Raw genomic sequence first — 13589 nt, 5'->3', positions numbered from 1 at the left:
TATCCAACTATAGTACAACTACGAGCTGCTCATGTGGAAGGTTTCAATGTGTGGAGCCTAGGTCATGGCTCTTAGGGAGGAGGGAGTCGTGTAAAAGCTGCTACACTGTAACTCTATCCACCTCTCACACTGGCTGAAGCTGACAGGCAGGCAGTGCTCCTCAGAGATAGATAGAGGCCTTCTACCTACATGGTCAGGATCATCAGTAGAAGCATCTCGGCCAATGCGTGCAGCGCAGCACGGTAGTGGATGCTTTCGGACTGGACTCACAGTTCAAGTGCTTTAGAGATACATCGAGATGCGTGGCAATAAGTGAGAGAATAGTGTTTCAATCCAAGGCTTTGCTGAAGCTATTTTTCCCTAACATTTATATGTTCAAAATAGCATTGAATTACATTTATATAAGAGGAGTGAGTGTCTTATATAGGCCCTTATGTATGTATGTATGTATGTATGTATGTATGTATGTATGTATGTATGTATGTATGTATGTATGTATGTATGTATGTATGTATGTATGTATGTATGTATGTATGTATGTATGTATGTATGTATGTATGTATGTGCATTTATGTAGGCTCTTATAGATGATTTTCAGCTAGTACCTGTCAGTGATTTTCTTAAAAAGCAAAGTCTTCACAGACAGAAAACATAGTTATCAGAGGCCTTCCTTGGACTTTGTTTGATATGAAATCGTTAGCTATTCATCACTGTCCCCAATGAATCCTTCTGACATTGATTTTTAACAACATAATACTCTCTGGAAATGAAAGTGTTCTGTGTTCAAGGTCATGGCACTCAGGTAGATTATGAAAACACAATGTTGTAAAAAAAAAAAATACTTTTCACAGTGAAATGCTGACCAAAGCCCTTTCAATATTCTGAGAGAGATCAATCTGTTGGGTCGTATTAGAGTGAATAGTCATCTATCTACAGAATGCCCACTTCTTGTCATGGCCATTTTTATTATGGGTTAATTTGACAAAGCACTAACTTTAATTTGACAAAGTCACATTTGGTGCATTCATTCGTCATAATTCATATAAGATAACTGTCCTGAAAGTTAGCATTTTTTCCTGACACATACATTTGCGTATTTTTCGGACACTTTTTTATTTTTCTGGTTTTCTTCCTATATTATAGTTTCTTAGTAGGGCTGCTGGGAAGTATTGAAATGAATTAAATGAAATGATCCTTTTTGGCTTTCTTTTGACTTTGCTTTTTCCTTCTTGTTCCCCTCTTATTTCTCTGGTGGTTGGCTGTTCCGTTTCTCTTCTCACTGTGTGTTCTTACTCATTCCTCTGCCTAGACCCAGTAAACCAGTTTTGTGAACAGGTCCTGAACTTTCTTCTCTGTCCCTACTTCCCTCCTGCCGTAGCCCCGTCTTCCCCTGGTGTTGACTCCACCCCTTTGCAGCGTACAGGCAGCCAGAACGCCTCAGGCACTTTGCCGTACCAGAGAAGCAGCTTTGCCACTGCCTCGGCTGCGGACTACGCCAACCCGTACCGCACCCTCCAGTTCTGCCCGTCTACCGAGTCTCCCTACAGCAAGTCTGGCCCCGCCCTTCCCCCAGAGGCCGCACTGGCCCGCTCACCTTCTGTCGACAGTATCCAGAAGGATCCCAGGTAAGTGCCGCTATAGCAGTTTAAAACACACCTCTCTTCTCTTTCAGTCAGGCCACTGAGTATGGAGCACACGTCCACATCACATCACAGCCTCACAATATCTCCTCAGTTTGATTTGAAGTCCTGTCGGTACCACTATGCCTTGAATGACACCACCACTATTATTTGGAGGGCACATGAAGCTTGTGTTAAACCTTACCTTCTCCCTCTCACATTGTGTTGTTGACACGTTTATGTGTGTGAGTGTGAGCGTGTGAGTGTGTGTGCGTGCGTGTGTGTGTGTGTGTGTGTGTGTGTGTGTGTGTGTGTGTGTGTGTGTGTGTGTGTGTGTGTGTGTGCGTGTGTGTGTGTGTGTGTGTGTGTGTGTGTGCGTGTGCGTCGCGCGTGCGTGCGTGCGTGCGTGCGTGCGTGCGTGCGTGCGTGTGTGTGTGAGCGTGTGAGCGTGTGTGCGTGTGTGCGTGTGTGTCATAAAGTGTTTCACTGGGAGAGCCTAGATTGATACGCTGTATGGCTGTATCGCTGTACAATCAGAGTTGCTTTTGTTTGGGTCTGATCAAGGAGTTTATTCCTTTAGAGCGAATATAAAAACCGTACTGTCAATGCCGATAACAACAACAACATGTTTAATCACTAGGAATACACAATAATTAAAGAGTTATCAGAGAAAACAGGAATACAGGAATCTGTGTTTGCATTCTCTACAATTTCATTACTGATTTCTCCTGTTCCGTTTTCTTCATTCACCATCCCTGTACTGTTTGTTTATTTTAGTTTCTTTCCTTTTCCACATTGCACCTTTCTGCTGTAGCTCTGGCATTACATTGACGTTTGCACACTCTTTCAGTGGATTTACTTGTGATGATGCATTGCATTGACTGAATGCAACCAACTTCACAACATGCACAGTCAATTACAGTAATCTCCAAATGAGAAGGTCTTCTCTTTTATTTGGCTACTTCATATTCATTATTGTTAAAGGGTGGGTCTCACCAAAACAGTTCTCCAATCTTTCTTCATTTCAATTCATTGTGGAAAAACTAGGCCAATATTGGGCATAGCGAAGCAATGAAATTACAGAAATTGATTAAGTGTTTTAATGAATAATGTTCAAAATCAGCAAGCGAAACAATGTTTTACTCAACAAATACTTAACCACAATTAAGGATGTTTTATTTAGTTGACTATCTACAGGTAACTGCCAAAATAAAGGAATCACCTATTGTCAAGGCTGTGGGTAACTGGTGAAAGGAGTCAGGCGCAGGAGAGCTGAGATGCGTGGACAAGGTATTTCATTCAAGAAAAAAACACCAGTATAAACACAATACTATGGTGCTGGAAAAATACCGGTACCACGAAATAAACGGGCGTAATAACAAAACCCGGAAACAATAATACCAGCCGTCAGATACAGCCTTACAATAAAACAAACACGCACACAAACATGGGGGAAACCAGAGGGTTAAATAATGAACATGTAATGGGGGGAATTGAAACCAGGTGTGTTAAAAACAAAGACAAAACAAATGGAAATTGAAAAGTGGATCGGTGATGGCTAGAAGGCCGGTGACGTCGAACGCCGCTCGAACAAGGAGAGGGACCAAGGAGAGTGACCGACTCCGGCGGAAGTCGTGCCACCTATATAGGGTCTTAATAGGGCGTTGGGCCACCACGAACTGCCAGAAGAGCTACGATGCGCCATGGCATACATTCTACAAGTGACTAGAACTCTATCGGAGGGATGTGGCACCATTATTCAATGAGAAATTCCATCATTTGGTGTTTTGTTGATGGTGGTGGAAAACGCTGTCTCAGGCGCTGCTCCAGTATCTCCCATAAGTGTTCAACTGGGTTGAGATCTGGTGACTGAGACACACACCCACACATACATACACACACACACACACACACCCACACCTACACACTCTTTAAACCCCCTATGGTCCTTTGTGACCCCGTCTTTCATGGTAGCCAAAATAATGGGCAACTGGGCATTTTTATACAAGACCCTAAGCATGATGGGATGTGAATTGCTTAATTAACTCAGGAACCACACTTGTGTGGAAGTACCTGTTTTCAATATACAGTACATTGTATCCCTCATTTACTCCTTTATTTTGGCAGTTGCATGTATCTGGAAGTTAAAACCTTTTACTGCAGTGGGCTAAATCAGGGTCACACAGAGTGTTTCTTGGTCGTCTTAAACAAATATACTTGGAAACGATAGTATGCACCTCACACACATGGTTATGGGCTTAAAAAAAGAAGACGCCTGTACCATGTCAGATATACACTGAGTATACCAAACATTAGGAACACCTTCCTTGATATTGAGAACATGGACTCTACAAGCTGTCGAAAGCGTTCAACAGGGATGCTGGCCCATGTTGACTCCAATGCTTCCCACTCCAAACCCAGCAGCGTTGCAGTTCTTGACACAAACCGGTGCGCTTGGCAAACCGGTGCGCCTTTACCCCGTTCAAAGGCACTTCAATCTTTTGTCCTGCCCATTCACCCTCTGAATGGCACACATACACAATCCATGTCTCAATTGTCTCATCGCTTAAAAATCCTTCTTTAACCCGTCTCCTCTCCTTCATCTACACTGATTGAAGTGGATTTAACAAGCGACATCAATAATGGATCATAGCTTTCACCTGGATTCACCTGGTCAGTCTATGTCATGGAAAGAGCAGGCATCCTTAATGTTTTGTACACTCAGTGTAGTGTTGAAATGTATTCAATTTTGAGTTTGCATCCCAATATTACACTTTATATACATCACAGAAGACTGAAATATAACAAAAGCGTTTGACATAGAAGCACCGGATAAAAAAATTAGAATACAAAAATGATAGTTTATTAATTCTGAAAAATATGAATAACATTCCACCCATGAGTCCACGTGAGGGTGATTTGGTCATTTGACTGCAGGAAAGGGCTACAACTTTCTGAATGGTCAATGGTTGTTTGCAGGGTATAATCAATGTCACTATTTAGCAGAGAATCCTAAACCATAGGAAAGCTTATTCTTTAAACACCTATCCAGATGTAAGTAAGACAATAATACGATTGCTAGAACGGGTCTCTCCACAAACCATGATAATGCTTCTGGTGACGGAACAATCCTTAATTGGTCTAGCTGATAGAAAATGGTTATTATTATTTTAGCATTATCCGCTGAGCTTTTGAACTACAGCGTGCGACATCATTCAATGTGCCAATAAATCAGCACAATCTACTTTTTCTGGGTTTTTTTCAAATTGCCGGCAGCAATACAAGGAATGCGTGGTAAGTGCATGGGGCTGCCATCTTTATGCACCTCTGCTATTGATCCTCACGTTTCTTGGTTTTTGTAAGACCCCCTCCTTAATGGACTCCCATCGACCACAATCAAATCATCTAGTGCATGTTCTGAATCCAGTGTAAATGTGTAATATGAAAAGTGTTAAGAAAGACAGTCAAATGAGTATTTTATTCTTGTCAAGCTCCTTTGTGCGAGACACCCACCTACCTTTTTTTTCTTTCTGCCTGTCTCCTGATAGGTACGACCCTGAATTCCTTGTCTGGAATCAAAATCAAGCCGAGCAAAGAATGACAAAGTAATCCAGCATTTATTTACGTATTTCTATCTCTTATTCACTGAATCTGTCTTTCATGTCTACTGCACAAAATGCCAGGCACATCTCCTTACCAATGAAAGAGCATGAATGAGAATAGTTCAATTATATTTTCCATTGCATTGTCTTCTGATTCCCAACTACTTAAAGTAGCTCCTTCACTGTGAGATTAATAGCTGTGTTATTAACTTTACTTCCAATTGAGCTCAGGTAAAGGTTGCACTAGGGGTCCATGTCCAACATATTATATTCCCTTCTCACAAATACACAGTATACATTAGGCTTATGTATCAATTTGGCTTAAAGTTTCTCAAGTTTACTTTTCAGGCTTATCTAGTATTTGATGGTAAAGATGTGACATTGTGACATTTGTCACTCTTTAGTGAATTAAGCTATAAGGGTTTTCTGACAGCAGTTAGAAGCTTTTTGGGTAGGCTACGGGTACTTGCTGATTGTGTTTGTAGGATAGTGACAGTATTGTCCAACGATCATCCATTTTCTTCTTCGTTTTACATCCTTCATCATCATTTTTCACTCATGGTTTTCGAAATGTGCTTCATCATCCCAAGATTTACTGAGACTTGTTCAGTATTTGAGGGCAGAATCCAGGAGTTTAGAATGTCACTTTTGCAGAATGTGTTCATTCTCCCTTTATGCAATCTTTCTCAACTAATACAAATTTTAGTACATACATGATATATCGTGGAGTGTGACTGACCGACATCTATGGCCCACATAGGCTAGTAGAAACAATATGGGATTCCCATTCACTGACTGGTAATCCATACAGATTAGCACATGATACGTTTTATGGGCGATTTTGGGGGGGCAGGTTGACATTTATTGGGATGAATTTTGTGCTGGAGGCAGAGCTGAGCGATTTCCACTAGATGGGCCAGCTGCTTAGTCAAAATTGGCTACATAGCCTATCGTAAAAATTGGTTTTAATATAAGGTTAAGGCATAAGGTTAGCAGTATGGTTAATGTTAGGGTTCAAGTTAGGGTTAGGTTTAGGTTTAAAATCAGATTTTAAGACTTTGTGGATGTGCCAGCTAGTCACTAGCCTGCAGAGCTGCTTCCAGTATGAGTCATCCCAATAAATGCCAACCTGCGATGTTTAAGCCCCCCCTTTTGCAGTCTTATCCCCAAGACTACAGTGATGTGTGGGATTCAAAGTACAGTGCAATCGAAAAGTATTTAGACCACTTCACTTTTTCCACATTTTGTTACGTTACAGCCTTATTCTAAAACAGGTTTTTAGAAATGTTTGCAAGTGTATATACAAAAACAATGAAATATCACAATTACATAAGTATTCAGACCCTTTACTTAGTACTTTGTTGAAGTACCTTTGGCAGCGATCAAATTACAGCCTCGAGTCTTCTTGGGTATGACGCTACAAGCTTGGCACACCTGTATTTGGGGAGCTTATCCTATTCTTCTATGCAGATCCTCTCAAACTTTGTCAGGTTGGATGGGGAGCGTCGCTGCACAGCTATTTTCAGGTCTCTCCAGAGATGCCCTGATCGGGTTCAAGTCCGGGCTCTGGCTGGGACATTCAGAGACTTGTCCAAAAGCCACTCCTGCGTTGTCTTGGCTGTGTGCTTGGGGTTGTTGTCCTGTTGGAAGGGGAACTTTCGCCCCAGGCTGAGGTCCTGTGCGCTCTGGAGCAGGTTTTCAAGGATCTTTCTGTACTTTGCTCCATTAATCTTTCCCTTGATCCTGACTAGTCTCCCAGCCCTGCCTCTGGATAATATCTCCACAGCATGATGCTGCCACCACCATGCTTCACTGTAGGGATGGTATTGACCAGGTGATGAGTGGTGCCTGGTTTCCTCCAGACATGACACTTGACATTCAGGCCAAAGAGTTCAATCTTTGTTTCATCAGACCAGAGAATCTTGTTTCTCATGGTCTGAGAGTCCTTTAGGTTCCTTTTGGCAAACTCCAAGCCGGCTGTCATGTGTCTTTTATTGAGGAGTGTCTTCCGTCTGGCAACTCTACCATAAAGGCCTGATTGATGGAGTGCTGCAGAGATGGTTGTCTTTCTGGAAGGTTCTCCCATCTCCACAGAGGAACTCTGGAGCTCTGTTTGAGTGACCATTGGGTTCTTGGTCACCTCCCTAACCAAGGTTCTTCTCCCCTGGTTGCTCAGTTTGGCTGGCCGGCCAACTCTAGGAAGAGTCTTGGTGGTTCCAAACTTCTTCCATTTAAGAATGATGGAGGCCACTGTGTTCTTGGGGACATTCAATGCTGCAGATGCACTGTCAACTGTGGTAGCTTATATAGACAGGTGTATGCCTTTCCAAATCATGTCCAATCAATTGAATTTACCACAGGTGGACTCCAACCAATCTCAATGATGAGCAATAGAAACAGGATGTACCTGAGCTCAATTTCAAGTCTCATATCAAAGGGTCTGAATACTTATGTAAATAAGGTATTTCTGTATTTCTTTTAAAAATTATACATTTCCAAACATGTCTAAACCTGTTTATTCACTTTGTCATTATGTGGTATTGAGTGTAGATGTATTTAATCCATTTTAGAACAAGGCTGTAATGCAACAAAGTGTGAAAAAAGTCAAGGGGTCTGAATACTTTCTGAATGCACTGTATGTTAAGTAGTTGTAATGTAAGTGCTGTCTTCTATCATGCAAAGTATACTGTATGATGGTACTGTCTTGTATGGTATGCGTGATAGCAAAGTATGGCTCATAAATAAACCCAGGAACCATAACTGGCAGTGTGTGTATGCATTCTTACCAAAGCTATGGCACGGAGACAATGCTCACATTGTGGAGGTGAACACATGTACAGCATTTAACCCTTAGCACTTTATCGTGCTTTTAAAAGCTTAGTCTATGGAGCTCATTGATAGCGTCTATCCAATAGTGTTTAGACAGGAGGACTGTGGATGGATTAAAGCAACAAAGGAAGCAGAGAAGCAAGTTGCTCGTGAAAGTGTTTGTTTAAACGCCGTCCACACTTGAATGGCTAAACTAAACTCGAACATTGAACGAGGGCAATTACATGGACTATCGCACTTCAACCGTGTTCACTTGTACAATGTTTATACCGTTAGCTGCTCTTCAGTCTTGTCTATCAATTCTGCACAACCAGTCATCATCTGATATTGTGGCCAAGTTAACACATGGTTAATTACAGATACTAACATATTTCTACGATGGAACTCATTAGTATTGGAATGGATCGGTCAGCTCTGTAACATCTGTCACATTGTAAAGGTCTGTCAGATTGTATACTTTTTCTTTATTGTGAAGCTGAACCAAACTAATCCTAAATGTTTTCGATCATGTTTGTTGGATGATTTTTACATCATTGTGTCTCATCGACAATAGAACTACATTGTGTTTTTACATCTGATATCACCTTTTGCCGAAGAACGAAGTCCTGCACATTGAACGACTGTGTGTGTGTCTTCCAATCTGAAAGGCCCCTGTCTGTCTGTTTATTCGAGTGATTGCATGAGTCATCAATAATATGTTTCCTTTCCCTCTGTGTCATTTCTCTGTGGTGGAAGGCAGCTGGGGTTGCTTACAGTTTTGACGTGTCTCTATTGTTCACTCTATTGAACAAGCCTCAAGTCTTAGGAAATATAATTTGGGCCCAAGACAGTAGTCAACAACATACTCAGTTAAAATGTATACCCCATTCCCATGGTCTTTAATTACAATGCCCAACCATGCATTTAGAATATATCATTTATAACTATTTAATTTGGTGGGGGGGAGGTTGTTTGATCGCTTCAAGAATGGCATTCTGTATTCTGGTGCAAATGTTCCCAGCTATGGAGCCGACAGATAAGTTCACCTGGCTGCTTTTGAACAAAGCCCCGAATGACGAGCTGTCTGCAACCCTAGGAGTTAGTTTCAATCCAGTGAGTCGCCATATTTTACACTACTGAGGGGATTCAGCCTGAGCCTCAGCTCCACTGCCAAGCTGGAACGTTTTGCCGTATGATTTTTAGAGATGACATGAGGGAGACCTTGAGAAAATGACTACAATAGCATGCGCTCTTACAAAATGAGTGGCGTTTAAAGTTAAAAGCTACCATTTTAGTCCTCAGTAAAGGAAGGCTGTTGGAAGGCCAGCTTAGGGAGTTGACTACTCTTCACACTACTCTAGAATGCATGCTATAGACATGCCAGTCTGCTATCCCAGTGCTGTGTGAGAGAGAGATAGAGAGAGCTCGTTGACTTGGCCGGTTCGGTTGTAAATCAGCAGATTCTTTGATCAGTCAGTCGTTTGTTCCTGAGAGGACGAAGCTCATCACTGTGAATCAGTCCATTTGGATCCCAGATATGTAACTCATGTGAAGTGTTATGCAAACCGCTCTTTTCTGCTTCAAAGCACTGAGAGCGTTGCGATGGGAATACACACATAGACAACATTTCAGAAACTACAGTACCAACACTGACAAATAGATAAAAAGATAAATATACAGTGCCTTCAGAAAGTATTCATACCCCCTGACTTTTTCCACATTTTGTTGTGTTACAAGTGGGATTAAAATGGATTTTATTGAATTTATTTGTCAACGATCTACACGAAATACTCTTATGTCAAAGTGGAACAATTCTAACATTTGTAAAAAAAATAAAATGAAAAACCCCCCCACTAATACTATATATCTTAATTAGATGAGTGTTTAACCCCCTGAGTCAATACATGTTAGAGTAAGTCTCTAAGAGCTTTCCACAACTGGTTTGTGCAACATTTGTCATCATTTGCCACTTTTCAAAATTCTTCTAGCTCTGTCAAATTGGTTGTTGATCATTGCTAGACAACCATTTTCAGGTCTTGCCATAGATTTACAAGCATATTTAAGTCAAATCTGTAACTTGGCCACTCAGGAACATTCACTATCGTCTTGGTAAGCAACTCCAGTGTAAATTTGACCTTGTGTTTTAGGATATTGTCCTGCTGCAAGGTGAATTCAACTCCTAGTGTCTGGTGGAAAGCAGACTGAACCAGGTTTTCCTCTAGGATTTTGCTTGTACTTAGCTCCATTCTCTGCATTTATTTTTTATCCTGGAACAACTCCCCAGTCCTTAACGATTACAAGCATACCCATAACATGATGCAGCCACCACTATGTTTGAATATACAATATGGAGAGTAGTACTCAGTGGTGAGTTGTGTTGGATTTGCCCCAAACATATGGCTTTGTTTTTACGACCTAAAGTTAAATTTCTTTGCCACATTTCTTGCAGTTTTACTTTAGTGGCTTACTGAAAACAGGATGTGTTTTTAATTCAGACTGTAACACAGCAAAATGTGGAAAAAGTCAAGGGGTGTGAATACTTTCTGAAGGTACTGTACATGTATGGAATTAGAGTAAAATAAAATGTACTAACCAAAGTTAGCATATGACGTTTTCAGGTCATTTGACTGAGCGATGCTTCTCTCTTTTATAGCTTTCAGGGCTGTGGTGTGAGATTAAAGAGGGAGGATGAGATGAGATGTGAGGACAGTGGCATTATCATAGGCAGTTACACAGCCGTTTGGATGAATAATGGCCCTTGGGTAATTCTCTAATGAAGAAGTGAACTGGCAAACACAGCACTAGTCCCTAAGGAATCGATGAGCCTACGTAACCTTTGTGGCTGTGGTTATGTGATGAGGGTGAGAGGCTGGATTTGATCATACTGCCGCCCGCTGCAGATAGTGTCCCCTAATGTTCATGATTCAGAGTCCGAGTCGTATATCCGTCTTTGCCCTCTTGAAAGGCCAATGCGGTTGAGAAAGAACAGTCAATGTAGCTGAAAAGCGTGGCTACTGCTGAGGGCAATGAATGAGTACATTGAATATACGGTACATCAATTCAGGCCGGTACTAGTGTACGGTACCCGCTAAGCAGCATTTATGTTTTTCATATGCTGCTCTGTGCATTGGGATGCACAATTTGTTTCTTTATTTACTGCTATTCTGTAAGATTCTATAGTAAAGTAATGCTTGTCTGACTGTGCTCTAGGTAGGGAGATGCAGTGGTCATAGGCCAGTGTGTGTGTGTGCACACATGTATGCTTGCATGTGTGCACATGTGTGTGTATGCGTGCGTGTGTGTGCAAGTGTGTGTGTTTGAGTGCAAATGAGTGTGCGTGCATGCGTACGTGAGTGCATGCGTGTACATGTGTATGTGAGTTCTTGAGGATGTTGGTTTGAGGACTCCCCCTCTGAGGCTAATCCAGTCTGATCGGCCACATCTCAGACACTACAACACGGAGTACGGCCACTAGAGTCCTATTCTGAGCTCTACCCTCTCTCTGATGCTGTAAATAAGAGCCATAACCTCCATTTTAATGGTTGGACCTGGACGCTCTTGTAGTGGTCCGTTTATGTTCACTTCATCCACCCGGCCCCGGTGTCTGTCTGGCAGACTGGGGGATCTGAGAGCTTTGCGTCACATTCGGTTTCAGAGCCTCCTAATGTATCCCAATACATGTGGGCTAAACAGCTAAACTAACACAGACATAGGTCTGAAATGGCATCCTATTCCCTATATAGTGCACTACTCTTGACCATGGCCTAGGACTCTGGTCAAATGAAGTGCACTATAGTGCCTTCAGAAAGTATTCATACCCTTTGTCTTGTTCCACATTTTGTTGTGTTCTAGCCTGAATTCAAAATGGATTGCATTTATTTATTTTTCTCACCCATCTACACACAATACCCATAATGACAAAGTGAAAACATGTTTTTTTTTTTAAATAAGAAAAAATGAAAAAGCTGACAAAGGCCTTGAGGCCGATACATAAAGCTTAATAAAGAGCAGTGATATTAGCCAGAGCAGTTTGCGTGTTTCTTCTTTTTTCTCTCATGTGTTTTCATATAAAAGTCCCAAAACGTATGTATCAATCGCAGATTGCCTCTTTAAGAACTTAAAACCCTATGTACAGTACAGTACTGTAATGACTCTAGGCGATGTTTCAGCGAGTGACCTACTTCCTAATTGGATATGATTAAACATACAGCAGTTTGCACAAACTCTTTGAGCATTTAACCCATATGCCCATATGCCCAATTAACCCATATGTGACTTATGCAAGGTTAAATCATCTTTAGATAATTTTTTATCAAGTTATATTTGGTCTACAAATGCTCATATGCACAGATGTAATCATCATTATAGTACTGTACATAGCAGACAATAGCTAGTTAATAGCAGTGGTGGAAAAAGTACCCAATTGTCACACTTGAGTAAAAGTATAGATACCATAATAGAAAATGACTCAAGTAATAGTGAAAGTCACTTAGTAAAATACTACTTGAGTAAAAGTCTAAAAGTATTTGGTTAAATATACGTACCCCACACGTACAATTATCTGTAAGGTCCCCCAGTCAAGCGGTGAATTTCAAACAGATTCAACCACAAAGACCAGGGAGGTTTTCCAATGCCTTGCAAAGAAGGACATCTATTGTTCGATGGGTAAAAATAAAGCAGACATTAAATATCCTTTTGTGCATGGTGAAGTTATTAATTACAGTTTGGATGGTGTATCAATACACCCAGTCACTACGAAGATACAGGCATCCTTCCTAACTCAGTTGCCGGAGAGGAAGGAAACACAGGCAATGGAACATCTGGATAGAAGAAACGGCTCGGGTCGCACAAAAGGGAATATATCATTGCGGATAAAGTTAGTATAAAGCTTATGCCACAGACTCCAGCTCCGAGGGTCACGTGTTCAATCCCAGTGCTAAGCACTAGTGATGGGAAACCGAGGCTTTCTAAATGCTTCGGAGCTTACCACAAATTGTGCCGAAAGTAAAAGTATAAATTATTTCAAATTCCTTATATAAGGCAAACCAGATGGCACGATTTTCAAGTTTTTTTAAATTTACGGAGAGTCAAGGGCACACAACAACACTCAGACATAATTTACAAATGAAGCATGTTGTCACGGTTGTAGTATGAACAAGACCAAGGCGCAGCGTGTGTATCGTTCCACATATTTATTTATCTGTGAAACTATGCAAGACATATAATAAACTATAAACAAAGAAACAACAAACCGTGACGAAGAGGTGCAACATATACTAACTCAAAATAATCTCCCACAAAATAAAGTTGGGAAAAACAACTACTTAAATATGATCCCCAATTAGAGACAACGATGACCAGCTGCCTCCAATTGGGGATCATCCAAAAAAAACAACATAGAAACACAGAAACTAGAACCAAAACATAGAAATAGACGAAGCGGCCACCTGGCCAGGCTCCGTAGATGTGCACACCGCCCACCGCTCCCGAGTATACTACTAACCAATGTCCAGTCTCTTGACAACAAGGTAGACAAAATTCGAGCAAGGGTTACCTTCCA

The 13589-nt window shown here is 41.2% G+C and overlaps 1 protein-coding gene across 4 annotated transcripts in view; it reads left to right on the top strand.

Moving 5' to 3' along the window:
- The window catches only part of LOC106599307 (catenin delta-2), a 105354-nt gene that overhangs the window by 52345 nt on the left and 39420 nt on the right, over positions 1 to 13589 (top strand). For all 4 annotated transcript variants that reach the window (XM_045714683.1, XM_014190470.2, XM_014190471.2 and 1 more), the window contains 2 exons: positions 1379 to 1625; positions 5168 to 5224. In XM_045714683.1, coding sequence (XP_045570639.1) covers positions 1379 to 1625; positions 5168 to 5224 — 304 coding nt within the window. The remainder of the gene's footprint in view (positions 1 to 1378; positions 1626 to 5167; positions 5225 to 13589) is intronic.

The sequence above is a fragment of the Salmo salar genome, chromosome ssa03 (genome assembly GCF_905237065.1).
Source record: "Salmo salar chromosome ssa03, Ssal_v3.1, whole genome shotgun sequence".
In the NCBI taxonomy this organism is placed as follows: Eukaryota; Metazoa; Chordata; class Actinopteri; order Salmoniformes; family Salmonidae; genus Salmo; species Salmo salar.
The sequence above is the reverse complement of the archived record's forward strand: the minus strand, read 5'-3'. Positions and strand labels throughout refer to the sequence as shown.